This window comes from Plectropomus leopardus, chromosome 11, assembly GCF_008729295.1.
Source record: "Plectropomus leopardus isolate mb chromosome 11, YSFRI_Pleo_2.0, whole genome shotgun sequence".
Taxonomy (NCBI): Eukaryota; Metazoa; Chordata; class Actinopteri; order Perciformes; family Serranidae; genus Plectropomus; species Plectropomus leopardus.
In genome coordinates this window covers 3,537,733-3,551,607 of record NC_056473.1, presented here as the reverse complement: position 1 = coordinate 3,551,607, position 13,875 = coordinate 3,537,733, and the positions used below count along the sequence as shown (strand labels likewise).

The following is a 13,875-nucleotide window of genomic DNA, read 5'->3' as shown; positions in this document are numbered from 1 at the left end:
CGAGACTGCGAGCACTTCAGCGCTCCCTCTGAGATATGGCTCCCCTGTCTCAGCCATGAATAATAGTCCCCTCTGCTCACTCCAGCTCTGGAAAGGTGATTAAAAAACAAACTAAAAAAAGAGAAAAAGAACAAGCAGCCTGCGAGCTCATTGCGGTAGAGCAATGAGACGGGCCGATGGCTCAGGTGATGAAGGGTGTGTGTCGGGGTTAGCAGATGGGGAGAGAGGGATCATGGGAAGGGCAGAGCTTGCATGTGCATTGGAGTTAATGTGATGTGACCTTTGGATGACTCCCTGAAGTGGCAGACTGATGATATTTTATCAGCCTGGTACTTATTATAAAACAAGGAGTCAGGGGAACACAAAGGCAAGCGGACATGTGATAAAGACGTCTTTCAGAGAAGTACACACATGCCTTGAAAGCAAAATGAAACATTAATGTCTCGCTTACTATAACAATGTAAACATATTGAATACTGTATGGAGCCGTGCCGAGGCTGCGGTGCCTATACTGCAAGGATATACATGCATAATTTAAGGCAGGGTATTTGATCCCAGCTCCTGCTTTGTTCTGGGAGTCAGAAAGCAAAGATTTAATATATTTGCGCTTATTTAACAGTGTGATCATATGCAGTGGGGGTTTGTTTATATTTTCAAGCTCCTTCTTGTTTTCCTTGTTTACAGGGTTCCAGTGGATCCTTAAAACGTTTTAAAAGGCACTGAATTTATTAATCTAAAGAAAAGGCATTAATAGGTATTAGAATTACTTAATTTAATCTTTCAAAAGTCTTAAAAATGCTCGGATATGGGAAGTAGGGTTTTATCAATCCCTTTCTCTGATGTTGCATTGTAAAATCTCAAAGAATTGGTAACATGTAGTTTTTTGTTAAACAATTTAATAAAGTCCTCTTCTTAAACTTGTCATTCAAACAGAATCTAAAATGCAGATTTTGAAAAACACAAAATCGCCAAGAAAACCAGAAAGAAGTGCCAGATACTATATTTCTTACTTATGTTGGTAATCTAAATAGATGCTTTGATGATAATATATCCGCTGTCTTCCATGTTACTCACACAAAAAAGGGTTTTTATTTCAACATCAATGCAGATAACCAAACTTTTTCACTGGAAAGAATTTTCATGTTATAATAAATATTGGGGCAAAATAAAATGATCTGTCTGTCAGTTTTGGTTATTGAAAAAAATAGTTAAAATTCTGAATAGTCTTAAAATCATTCCAAGTGGCATTAAAAAAACCTTTAAAGGTGTTTAATGTAACTTACTTGAACACTTTAAAATTCCTTTTTGAATAGTGTGAAACTTTATGTTTTAGGAGTAATTAACTTGAAACTTCATATATAGTGTTCATATATATATATATATATATATATAGGATAGTGTTGAAAAGTCAGTGTGAAAAAATTAACTTGTATGGATAATCAATTTGAAAACTTATGTTCATAATAATGGTAATTAAGTATTTAATAAGCATATTTATGAACACACATTTTTAAGTTGATTACCAGTAAAAATTATTTTTTTCACATTATTTAGAAGGAATTTGAAAGTGTTATATATTTAAATTGCCATAAATATGAACACAGTTGAAATTTAAAAATTAAAATTCTATAATTTCAGCTATTTTTTCCACATTATTTTAAAGGATTTTTTAAGCTGCAGGAACCTCGATTTAGGTGTAATGTTCTTCATTTCTCTTTCTCTTCTCGTCCCATCAGGCTTGAGAAGTCGAGTCAGGTTCGCACGGTGTCCAGCAGCAACCTGTTCTTCAAGGGCAGCCGTTTCCGTTACAGGTAGAGTACATGGCAGGACAGTTTGACTGATGACAGGGAGGGGAGGACACTGCAGAAAACCCCCAGCTGGAAGTGGACAGAAGTGTTCCCTGAGGATGTGGCCTGCTGGCCCTCTGTGCTGTAACGTCAGCGTGTTTTTGCCCGGAGCATAGGACTGACACCTCACAGGAGGACACAGAGGGAGAAATGAAGGGGACTGCTCACATGAGGCATTCTCACCTTGTATGAGCTGTAAACCTGTAGTCTGTCCCATATATTGTCCTTTAAGAATGGATCAGTTCATCCAAACTATATATATACGTATAAAATCTCACTTATATTTGGTGGTATTAAGCTTGCTATGACAGTATATGATTGTTGCTCAGATTCTGAGATATCCATCTCTGAGAATTTTTGCCTCTGCTGGTGAATGAATTTCCCTTTTATTGTGCCCGTCATTTAACAATTACATTTCAAACAGCAATGTACATTTGCAGAAATAGTATTCCAGTTTCTCTGGATATTCCACACAACCTGCTGTGAAGAATTTCCACTGTAGCTACTTTATCCTGAAAGAAATTAGCAAGGTGGTGGCAGAATATGGATATCTCAAAACCTCAGCCGTTAACCCTTTGAAACCTGGAGCTTTTGCCTTTCACAAGTTTTTAAATCTTTTAACGCTGTGCAGTTTTTTTTTTTCAAAAACATGAAAAGAAAGGTAATAAGCAACTTTGTTAAAAAATGTTACACAATTTGCAAGAAATAAATATATATTTACATTTTTTTAAAGCTAGGGAGAAATGTCTAGGGATAAAAAAGAAATACTAAAAACTAATGTCTGAAAATAAAGTAATTTTTTAAGCACGTTTTATAGGTAATATCCTTTTTTAGTTTTATTTTTTCTCTTTTTTAAAAAAAAATATATATTTTCAGGTTATTTTTTTGTACTTTTCACTGTTCTTTCCCCCAAAGTTTTTGGTTATTTCTTTTTTGTTGCTTATTTGCTGTCTTCCCATGTTTTATAATTAATTATACCAATTTGCTCAGGTTTAAGGGTTAAATTTAAACCCTCTTGAGGCATATGAGAAAATATATTTTAATTTGGAGGAAATGGTACTTTAAAGGTTCAGTGTGTAGGATTTTGGGGGATATATTTGCAGAAATTAAATAAAATAAGTGAGTTTTCTTTGGTTTATAATCACCTGAAAATAAGAATCGTCGTTTTTTTTTTTTTTTTTTTTTTTTTTTTTTACCTGAGAATGAGCCGCGTATATCTACATGGTGAGCAGGTCCTGATCTTGGAGTCAACCATGCTGCACCGCTGTGTTTCTACAGTAGCCCAGAATGGACAAATCAAACACTGGCTTAAAATAGGCCCATTCGTGTTTTAATTTTATTTTTTTTTGTGTTTTAGCGTATTAATGTCAGCCACCGTAGTTAACAAACCCTCTATGACAAGCTGAAAAAATGCTAATTTTTAATGTGAAACAGTTTTATTCAGAGTTTTAAAATATGTTAGCACACATTAGCAGATGCTGGGCTAGTGGGCCGTCTGAAACATGCCAAACAACATGGGAGAACGGTTTTATTCAGCAGTTTTACATGAATCACATGGTTTGTTTGTTTTAAAGAGGAAACGTCAGTGGATTATTCAGCTACTGGCCAAAACCAGGAACAACGAACAGTGAAGGAAATCTAACCACCAAATCCTACACACTGCTCCTTTTAGAAGAAAATATTCATATTTCCCCATTTAAAGGTCAGACTAAAGGGAGGTCATTTAGCATTCAGCATATCTTATAATACTCATATATGGAGACTTTATATGAATTGCAAGCCCAGTCAGTTAAACATTGAGTTTATTGTTGAAGGTCAAACCATGATCATTGTTTTGATATTTTTGCCTGAGAGTCTGTGTGTGTGCATTTGTCTGACTGGTGGTAATTCAGTTTCACAAAGCTGAATTCACTGGCTTAATTCAATCATGATGCTCATGCACTGTACTCATCCACTGCACTGATGGCTTTCATGGCATTGGGTGACACCAGAGTGCCTGGTTATGTGTGTGTGTGTGCGTGTGTGTGAAACTCATCCTGAGCATCGTCTCTGTGCTTTATGACAGTGGACGAGTGGCAAAAGAGGTGATGGAGCAGAGTGCCAAAATCAAACGCGAACCTCCAGAAATACACAGGTAGAGTTGTGAATTCAGGAGAGGTCAGAATGTCCTCAATCAGATTTTTGTTTACTTTTTCTCCATTTTTCTTAGGCACCAAGCTACTGTAGATGTCTTTATATCAGCAGCACCTACTCCCTACAGTTTGAGTTACACCCGCTGTGCAGTGACGTCTGGGCATCTGTGTCTGTGTTTGTCTCTGCAGGGCTGGCCTTGTGCCCAGCAGAAGTTGTCCATCCATCACCCATGGGCCTCGTCTCAGCAGTGTGCCGCGCACGCGTCGGAGAGCCGTGCACATATCGATCATGGAGGGTAAGCTTCACCTCCATGCTTCACCAGGTTTAAGCAAGCAGCAAATCCTCTGACTGTCATGGAAATTTATGTTTTAACAAGACTTTGTATGTTCTGTAGAGGCCTCACAGTGAGCATGGTATTGTTAACATCATTCCTAGCTAACACATAAATTTGTTGTTTCAGTAGCATCCAGGGAGCAGTTATAATCCCACCCTTCAGATATAAAATGCTTTATTACAAACCTGAGCAAATTGGTTTGATTTCATTCAATGAACAACTCAACCACACATAGCTCAAGACAGCAGGAGTGGGTGGTTTTCAATTACAAATTTGCAAAAAAAATTGCAGTATTTTCAAAATGTCGATAAAACACAATCGGGCGATTACTGCGTTTCCACTGAGTGATCATATTCGATTTCTGTGGGGTTGTAGGTGTGTTATGAAGCAAAAATGGAAAGGCAAGCCCCTTATATGTGTGAGTGGCCACATGGGACTTGTGGATTCAAAACTTCCAGATGATCTCAACTCAACTTTTAAAGAGTCGTGTCATCCAATAACACCTCTTCTAGCTCCTGCTGCACCATCAGGGAGTCAAAAAAAGAAACAAACATGGAAATTGGAACCAACCAATATTTGAGAAATTGCAGCTTGGTTGGGCCCAAAAGGAAGTCTCGGCCAGCCACACAACGGGTTGTAGGACCCTGACTTTTCCTTACTAAACTAAATAAACAGTGTAGAAGGTGAACGAGCAAACAGGGCAATGAAATCTATCCTCAAAAAAAATAAACACAAAATAAAAAGTGAAAGAAAACTAACAGTAAGTGGATCACAATGTCTGGAAGAGAGAGCCAGCTGTATCTCTAGCTTGGGCAGGGCCATCAACTAATCACTGATCGGGAGCACCTGAGAGAGAGAAAGAGTAGCAGGAAGGGAGAAAAATGTGAGAGGAGGGAGTGCGTAACACACTCACATACACACACATGCTGTAACTTGAGCCATTTGGCCCAGTTCATGCTTACAGCGCTGGTGGGACATGCTGCAGGTGTGTGCGTCAGTCAGCCTGCTGTACTTCAATGAGCTTCAGAGCTCTGTGTGTGTTTGAGCGATTGTCTATTTTGAGTGACAAATGGTGCACTTATGTGATGGCGGAATGTCAGAGTTTTTGAGTTGAAAAGTTGTTCTTCTGACTTTGCTGTGTTCATGTGATTTATGGTGGTAAAGTGGGAACAACATGGAAGCTACAATGAAGATGGGATGCATTTTAATGCTAAGAGCGTTTAAACAAGAGGTTGATAGCTGTTTTCACTTTTATTTATATGTTTTTATTTTTATCTTATTTTTTATGTAATTTATATATTTTTTATATTTAATCTACGTTACAATACATGGACAGCAGTTAATACTATATTACACTTAATGTGACCAAAAATTGATATTTATCACGCGAATTAATAAAAAAGTTTCTTACCATTGACCAAACATTGACTTTTGCCCATTTATGATGTCAAGTCGGCAACTTGTGTTATAAAATAACATTATCAGTGTTAGGAAACTGGCCTGGCTGCTTTATAGATCAGTGTTTGCTTGCTTGCTACAGCTAATAGATGTAGATACTAAAATGTGCAACTACTAAAAGTAAATGATAACAACTAGGAACAAAAGAACCAAATATATGATTATTTACTGTCAGTTGTTTACACTATGTCATGCACACGTCACACCTCCACAACTTATCTATATTTCCCAATTTCCCACTCGTAATTATGACTTTGGAGGGCCATTCATGTGCTCGTAACTCATAAATACGGTAAATATTTCTGTGGAGCACGTAAAAGCAGCATTATTCAGCTGACCTGCATGCTCTTGGCCGAGAACAGTTGGCATCACTTCTTTTACTGGACGCATGGATGCAGCAGGTGTACTGCCTGGCTCTGTGTAAACCAGCAGTGAGACCCTTAGACCTGTCTTCCAGGTACATACTGTAACTCTTTGTACAGTGAGATAAATGGAGGCCAGGAGCAGGTGCACTGTGTATATTGAGGGTCGTTTGCTGTGGGTTCACTTCACCCCAGTGTGTGCTGACTGGGTGTCTTACAGTGGTATTAATACCCCAGCTGAAAATAGCCTGGGTCTTCTATTCCATTTATGTCACTGGCCTGGGTGGGGCCAACCTGGGCCAGGCCAATGCCGACAATTGTAGCACTGCTGCTGAAAGCCACCGTTTTACCTCACACACTCCTCTACTCCGCAACTAAAGTTCAGCCCAACACACACACATACACGCAGCAAGACTGTGGCCTGGACTCTGGGACAGGGACCATAAGGACGGGATAAACGTGTGCATGCTGCAGCCATGGTGAAGTGTTTGATCCGAATTACCACCCGGGTGAACGTCCACCTGCGGATGATCAATCACTGCTACCGGGATGTGAAGGTTCGTGTGCTGAGCCTGGGGCCTCGCATGCTGGGCAAGGCCCTGGGCGTCCTGCCTCTTTATCCCGCCCTGACGGGGCAGCAGGAATCTGCCTGCGCCACCCCTCTACCTGGCACCCCGCTGCCCTGCGTTCAGCCCAGCAACCCTCCAGGTAACCTCACCGCAGAGCCCGCCAGAGATGTGCTTTACATGGAAGTGTCAATGGCTTTCTCTATTTTAACTCAGCCACTGCCTCAGCAGTGTTGACGGGGAGAGAATGACACCATTCCTGTGGTTGTCTGTCCCAGCAGGGCTCAGTAGCATTTTATTTTCTTTTTTAAGGTCATTGTGTTGATTTAGATTGGAGGTCTCTTTATGTCACAATGAGATTAGGTTCCACTCAGGACGTAAGGTGTGTTTATTTGGTGGTTCTTTTAAAGTTTCAAAATAAAAGCTTGAAACACAAATGAAAGCTTTTTCTGCTCGCTGCCTCACCAATGTAAGTGTAAAATAAGCTGAGGCAGATCAACAACAAGCAAAGATGGCCGCTGATGGTCACCCAGCCTTTTATGCTTCCTTCTTTTAACTTGAGTTTCATGTCAGCAGAAGCTTTGACACCAGACACAATCACTCCACCTTTCCTGCGGTTCTTTGAAGAAAAAATAATTTTGATGTTTTGCTTCCTCATCGAAAGCTGAATGTTAATCCCTTCCCTTTATAGTGAAGGTGTAATATTGCTGCTTTGACACTCTGGAGAATGTGATATCGTCAGCAAAGGGCTCAGCCGCAGCTCATCCTCTGACATGTACACTGTGATGAGACTCTCACATACACTTCTGCTTCAGATAAAGCAGTGGAGCTGCACTGTAGAGAATATTTATCATGACTTAAAGCTTCTGTAAATGCGGCTTTAAATAGTAAGAATGCACATATCATTATCAAAGTTGAGCGTCTCATTAAGTATCTACAAAAATTTGAGTGAAAATAAATGTTCCCAACTGTTAGAAAACCTTGTTGAAAACAGCTCATTTTGAGGATAATAGCATTTCGCCAGACTGTGTGGGCATGGCAGATTATGTTTTGATTGACACCTCCTTGGATCCCGCCTTTGTCAGTTGTCTCTCGTTTCCACGACAGCAGCCATGGAGCAAAACAGAGTCGGTGTGGTACAGCTCTATCTGTTCATCCCTCTGACTCTGGCTGCGTTCCTAAATCCAATCTGATGCTCTGCACTAAAATGATGAGAGAGCTATTGTTTAAAGCCGCGGAGCGTTCAGTTTCTCCATGAATTAACATTACACATTCACTCTGTTCGGTACTTTGCTGCTCATTCTCCCCTAACAGAGTGCCCAGAGTAGTGCACTGCTCTGAATAACCGAACGGTGCATTCCACCAGCGCTCCGAATTTACCGATGATCCACTCAGAGTGAGTGTTTCTGAATGCACCCTACTGAAAGGAGCATTGGGGAATTTCAGTTTGGCATGTTAAAGTAGTGTCAACTGACACCTCCATATTACGTAGTATGGATCGGGGATAACCACGCCCAAATCAACCTAGCTTCAGGAAACTGTGAAAAAACTCAGATGGCGATATTTCAAATTTGGATTGAGGCTAATGTCTGATCATATTTGCTGCTTTTTATTATGCATGTAAGACTAAATTACATATCAAGAAAGTTTTCCCAGAGGCTATTACCCTTTGAGACTTAAGCAAATTTGCTTGATGTCTTCCATTCTGTTGTCTTATTTAGCCACTCTCTAGCAATCGCCATTTTTAAGAAATATAAAAGCTTCAGAGTTTGTGAGTTGGGGTATTTGACATATTTGGTGACGTATTTGGTGACGTAAAGCAAAATGCAAAAGTCTCTTCAGCTTATGTTAACCACTGACTTTATTTCAGACGCTGTGCCAAAAACCCATTCAAAACACCCATTGACTTTGTGAAGAGGGAACTGGAAGTGCTAAAATGCAAACTCATGTCTGCATTTTATGACTCATTCCTGCAGCACTCTGTTGTGTGCTTTTTATTTTGTTTTGATTTCATCAGGAAAGATTCCTTGACAGTTTGGTGCTGATGCAAGCTGATCGGATATAAGTTTTCTTTAGACATTAAGGCATTTTCAAGTCCATCTTAAAATAGCACTCATATGGCTCAATGCACATTAAAACAGTTTCGTTGCTGCAATCATGAAATTTGTATTCAAAACACAGTATCTGGAAAATACAGAGCTTGTCTAACTAAGACTGCAAGTGTCAAAATATGTATCTTCAGCTGAACTTGCACTGCAATGAACAAGTAATGCATTTTTGCACTGAATAGGCTTCCACACTTGGGACTAAGAATGCAAAAGCAGACCGACAAAACGGATGTTAGAAAAAAAGAGTTTCTAGTTCTTAGTGAACTGTGCAGGTGGATGAAGGACAAGACGATGGGCTGAGGTGAGGGATAATCTGTGTTTTTGTGGTTTTCTTCAGCTGGAGGTGTGGACAGGGTGGCTGGCAAGGAAACCTGGCAGAGATCACTGAAACAGGTCTTGGCAAAAAAACAACAATGGGCAAGCAGGAAAAAAATGGAAAAGATCTGAATTGAACTGGACATGTCATGCAACAAAGCGTGTATGGCAGCAATCTAGCAGGGCGTGGTTGTGGAGCTCGCTCTCTTGTAGAAAGCTGGCTTGATTGCAGGCAAGTGTGTTGATTGCTGATTGCCACCAGTTGTGTAGAGTGATGAATGCAGATGAGGGGAAGCAGGAACACACCAAACAAACAGAAGTGACAGAAAAAAATAAAAATAAATCACACTCACGCAGGCACAACGGAGACAACAAGCACTGTGGATTTTAAATCATATCTGTTACAGATGAGATTCCCTCCCTGGCAGTATAGACAGTCAGACTTGAAATGACAGACTTGGAAAAATTGTTAACATATTCTTGAGCCTTGTGATTTGTATTGTGTTTCAGACAACAAGGCTCTGTTCTAAATATCAAACATCCTTAACCCTTTAACACCTAGTTCGACATCAGCTGCTGCATTTAGATGTCTTTTAATAGCATTTAAACCTCTGAAACCTGAACAAGTGATTCGATTTTGGTCTGGATTGGACTGGTTTGATTTCTTTCAAAAACGTGAAAAAAACACAATGAGGAACCTGGCAAGAAATGCCCTGTAAACTGCAGAAAAAAATGTAAAAGGTGACTACTGATGGATTATTAGATTTTCTTTTTAAAGACAAAAATGTCCAGAAAACTATATCTAGAATTCAGTTCATTATATATTTAAAATTAAGTTAATAATAATTTTCTTGTTCTTAAAGTTCTTGCTAATTTTGGGCATTTCTTGCTTGATGCCCTTTTCCCGTATTTATGAAAGACATCAAAACAATTTGCTTAGATTTCAAAGGGTTAAACAAGCTTTTAAAACAAACAATGCATCTTAAGAAATCTAATATCTCGTGTCAGTGCTGTAACCTCTCGTATCAGTTTGCTATGATATAAGGGCTCCAAAAAGTGTGGCAGAGGAAAAAGAGGATGTTGGTGACTTTATCAGGAGGCAGTGAAATAGACTTTTTCCTAATGGGTTTGTACACTGTGGTTGAGCAAGTGGAGGGGATGGTTTCTTCCATTAGATGATGAGGTGTCACATCCTCTCCACAATGTTGGCTAATGTTATCTACAAGTTGCAATAATGTTTTAAAGAAAACATTTTAATCTAATGTTCAAAGAACCTTTCAAGGATGTTAATCATTTTTAATAATTTCTCCTTAAATGACGTAACATTATAACTGCAACGATCTGAGCATGTTTTGGTGAACATGCTTAGAATGGTATTTTGGCATGTAATGAGGTGACAGATCATAGAATGTTCTTTTATAAAACATTCCCACAATGTTACATGAGAACAAATGAATAACACTTTAAAAGCAACATTAATGATATTATTGAGGACTAAGATTACAGACCATTTTTTATGAAAATGTAATGCATTGTGATATGTAAAAATAAAAATAAAAACCCATTTTTTTAAAAAAATTCAGACAATTTTACCCTAACTTAAAAATTACATTCTGGGAGCTGAAAAAACAAACAAACTTGCTACTGAAAATATTCCAAAAACATCTCAGAACATTTTTAGAACCAAAAATTGCTGAGTAGGAATGAATCAGTAATTCTCTCTCATGCTGTAAAATGTTGGTAATCTTCTTTTCTTCCTGTCTGTTTCCCTCCTCTTCCTCTTTAACCCCTCCATAAGGTCTGGAGTCATTGCGTGACAGTGCCCACTCAACACCAGTGCGTTCAGTGTCTCATGGGGAGTCCTTCATACCACGCTCCCGGAGCCAGGCCACAGACGCCAGTGACGGGACTGCGGTGATCTCGGACGAGGCCTACAGCCCCTCCGACAGCGTCCTGCCCACCCCGGTGGCCGAGCACAGCATGGAGCTGGCCGTCTCACGCCAGATCAACGGGGCGCCCTGCAGCATCGAGGAGGAGAAGGAGTCGGAGGCGGGCACCCCCCGAGGGGAAGGGGGTGATTTTGGTGCGGACGGTAGATCTGCACAGGAGGGTGCAGGGGGGGACTCGGCCCTCAGCGAGGTGGAACAGGTGAATAAATTTGTCTTAAGTGTCCTCCGTTTGCTCCTTGTGACCATTGGACTCCTCTTTGTCTTGCTCCTCCTCCTCATCATCCTCACCGAGTCAGACCTTGACATTGCATTTTTACGTGACATCCGCCAGACCCCCGAGTTTGAGCAGTTCCATTACGAATACTTTTGTCCCCTCAGGCGGTGGTTTGCCTGCAAGCTCCGCTGGGTGGGCGGGTTGCTCATTAACAAGTGAGAGTGAGATCGTAGAGTTCGTAAGCCCATTCGGGGGTCTGAGATGACGGTTAGGACTCCGGAGCGATGGAGGGCAGCCTCGTCCCAACCATGAACCCTGCTTCTCCCATCAACCTCCTCCAGACATACAGCTTGGACCACTCCTGGTAACACCGGGCCAGGATCTCTCTCCCCCTCCTCCACTTTGAGTTAACCCCCCCACCCAACCACCCCCTCCTTTCCCTTGCTTTCTTCTTTTTTTTTCTACCAAACCAGAGAACTTTCTTTTTTTTTCTTTTTTTTTTTTAAATTTCAGCTCATTTCAGGTATTTTATTTTTTCAAATAACACAAAGGAAAAAAATTAAAACTGAAATCAAAGAACTGATGAAGTTTAAACAGTTCCTTTAAGAGGAACAGAAGATTTGTTTGCAACGGATGAGCGTTGCCTTCATTTATTATTTATTGCTTTTAAACATATATATTTGCATAAGAAAGTGAGAAGGGATGAACAGCAATTGAGTAAGTTTATTTGTCATTAAAATGAAGATGGAAGTGAGTTACGTTAGGGTCGATACTGCTGTGAAGTATACAAGAGGCAAAGTAGAATAATGTCATCAGAAGTCAGCAGATTCACCTCAGCAGGAAAAAAAAACAGAATAATAATCTGAGGGGAGAAATCATAGAAGTTGATGACACAGAGCAGACAGGGTGATTACCAAATGCCTTTTTGAGAAGAATTTGATTTTCAATTTCATGGATCGTTTTAAGACGCAATTACACTTTAGTATACAATGGTGTACAAAGTAAACTGACGAAGAGCAAAAAGTTGTTTTTCTAACATTTTATAGGGATAAAATAAAGCAGTACCAATAGTGTTGTGTGACCTAGTGTCAGATGCGGTTAGTGAAATATTCATGGAGAGCAATGATTCGCTGGCAGCAATAGATAATAGTCTAGATAGATGTGCAATGCTCATATGGTTTTAATAATTAAGTACATTTGAATGTGCCCATCTGTTCAGTTGTTCTGTTATTTCTCCAATTAATTTGCATTTTTTTCATCAAGTTGAAATTCGATGAATTTCAATAGTTTCTTTGTATGAAGAGTTTATGATTTATTTTGGTTTCATATCGACCTTAGGTTTATGTATCAAACAATATTATTATTATTATTATTATTATTATTATCATTAGAATAAGTATAATGATGTACTTTTTGTACAAATTACTTTGTTTCCTAATATATATTGACAGGTTTTCCATGTATATTTTAACAGAACTGAAATGTTATTTTGTTATTGAAGATTAAATTATACCTTTTTTAGCGCTGTGTTTCAAGTAAGGTCAGAAGCATTTATGGAAATGTGGAAGTGGGGACAAAAAAAAAAACAAAATAGGGTTTTTATCCAGATCCACTCGACAGTGATCACAACTCTCATCACTCCACCAGCAGTCAATCAGCCTTCAGTGTGTACACTTTCATGGCAATTTTGAACACACATTTGTATAGAATGAAATCTGGAGAAATCATCAAGCCACCACAAATGCCAAATAATCCAAAAAGCACATTTTCACCTTTCATAACTTCCCGTTATCTTATTTTTACTTGAAGAGTTTGGAGAGCTGACTGTGAGCCTGACCGATACTGGATACTGTCACTTGTTCCTTTCTTGTTCCTCACACTGAAATTCATTTTTAAAAGCATGAAGGAAAACTGGAGCAGAAGCAATGAGTTAATCGACTGATAGAAAATTAATTGGCAGCTATTTTGATAATCAATATTTTAAGCAAAGTCATTTTCTGGTTTCAGCTTCCCCAATGTAAAGATTTTTTCTGCTTTGCTTCATTGTAAATTGTAAATATATCTTTGGATTTGGGAAAAAGAAGATATTTTGATTAAGTCACCTTTGGTTCTGAGAAATTATTAATGACATTTTCTGACATTCTGTTGACTGAACAATGAATCAGTTAATCTAAAAAATAATGGGAAATTGTAAAAATAGTGAAAATAGTTGTTGTCTGCAGCCATAAACAAAATATTGTCACTAATAAGTCATGATTTAATAGTTACACGCGACTAAAAAATGCAATCTCTTTGTCAGAGGTAACAGCGGAGTCTGTTTGACAAACTGCAGTCTGTAATTAGGATATATTCTGAGGTAACTCATGCACTTTTTTCTAGATTATGTACTTCATATGTATCTCCCTTAATTTTCATATCAGCCAAAATAAAAGCAGTTATTAATATATCTGTGATAAGCTGATATTGGTGAATAATCTCTGCCCTTAGATTTGTCGGTCAGGCTCTTTAGACTCTTCTGCCTCACAGCTCCAGGAAGCAATAACTGCCATGGCTGCTGGATTCTGGGTAAAATCTGTTTTTTGTATTGCG

At 39.1% G+C, this 13,875-nt stretch overlaps 1 protein-coding gene across 1 annotated transcript in view; it reads left to right on the top strand.

Annotated features, from left to right (window-relative positions):
- LOC121950806 (FERM domain-containing protein 5) overlaps positions 1–11,701 on the top strand; it is a 91,313-nt gene extending 79,612 nt beyond the window's left edge. The window contains exons 11-14 of the mRNA XM_042496926.1: positions 1,737–1,811; positions 3,913–3,981; positions 4,169–4,275; positions 10,922–11,701. Coding sequence (XP_042352860.1) covers positions 1,737–1,811; positions 3,913–3,981; positions 4,169–4,275; positions 10,922–11,505 — 835 coding nt within the window. The 3' untranslated portion in view covers positions 11,506–11,701. The remainder of the gene's footprint in view (positions 1–1,736; positions 1,812–3,912; positions 3,982–4,168; positions 4,276–10,921) is intronic.
- The last annotated feature ends 2,174 nt before the right edge of the window (positions 11,702–13,875 follow it).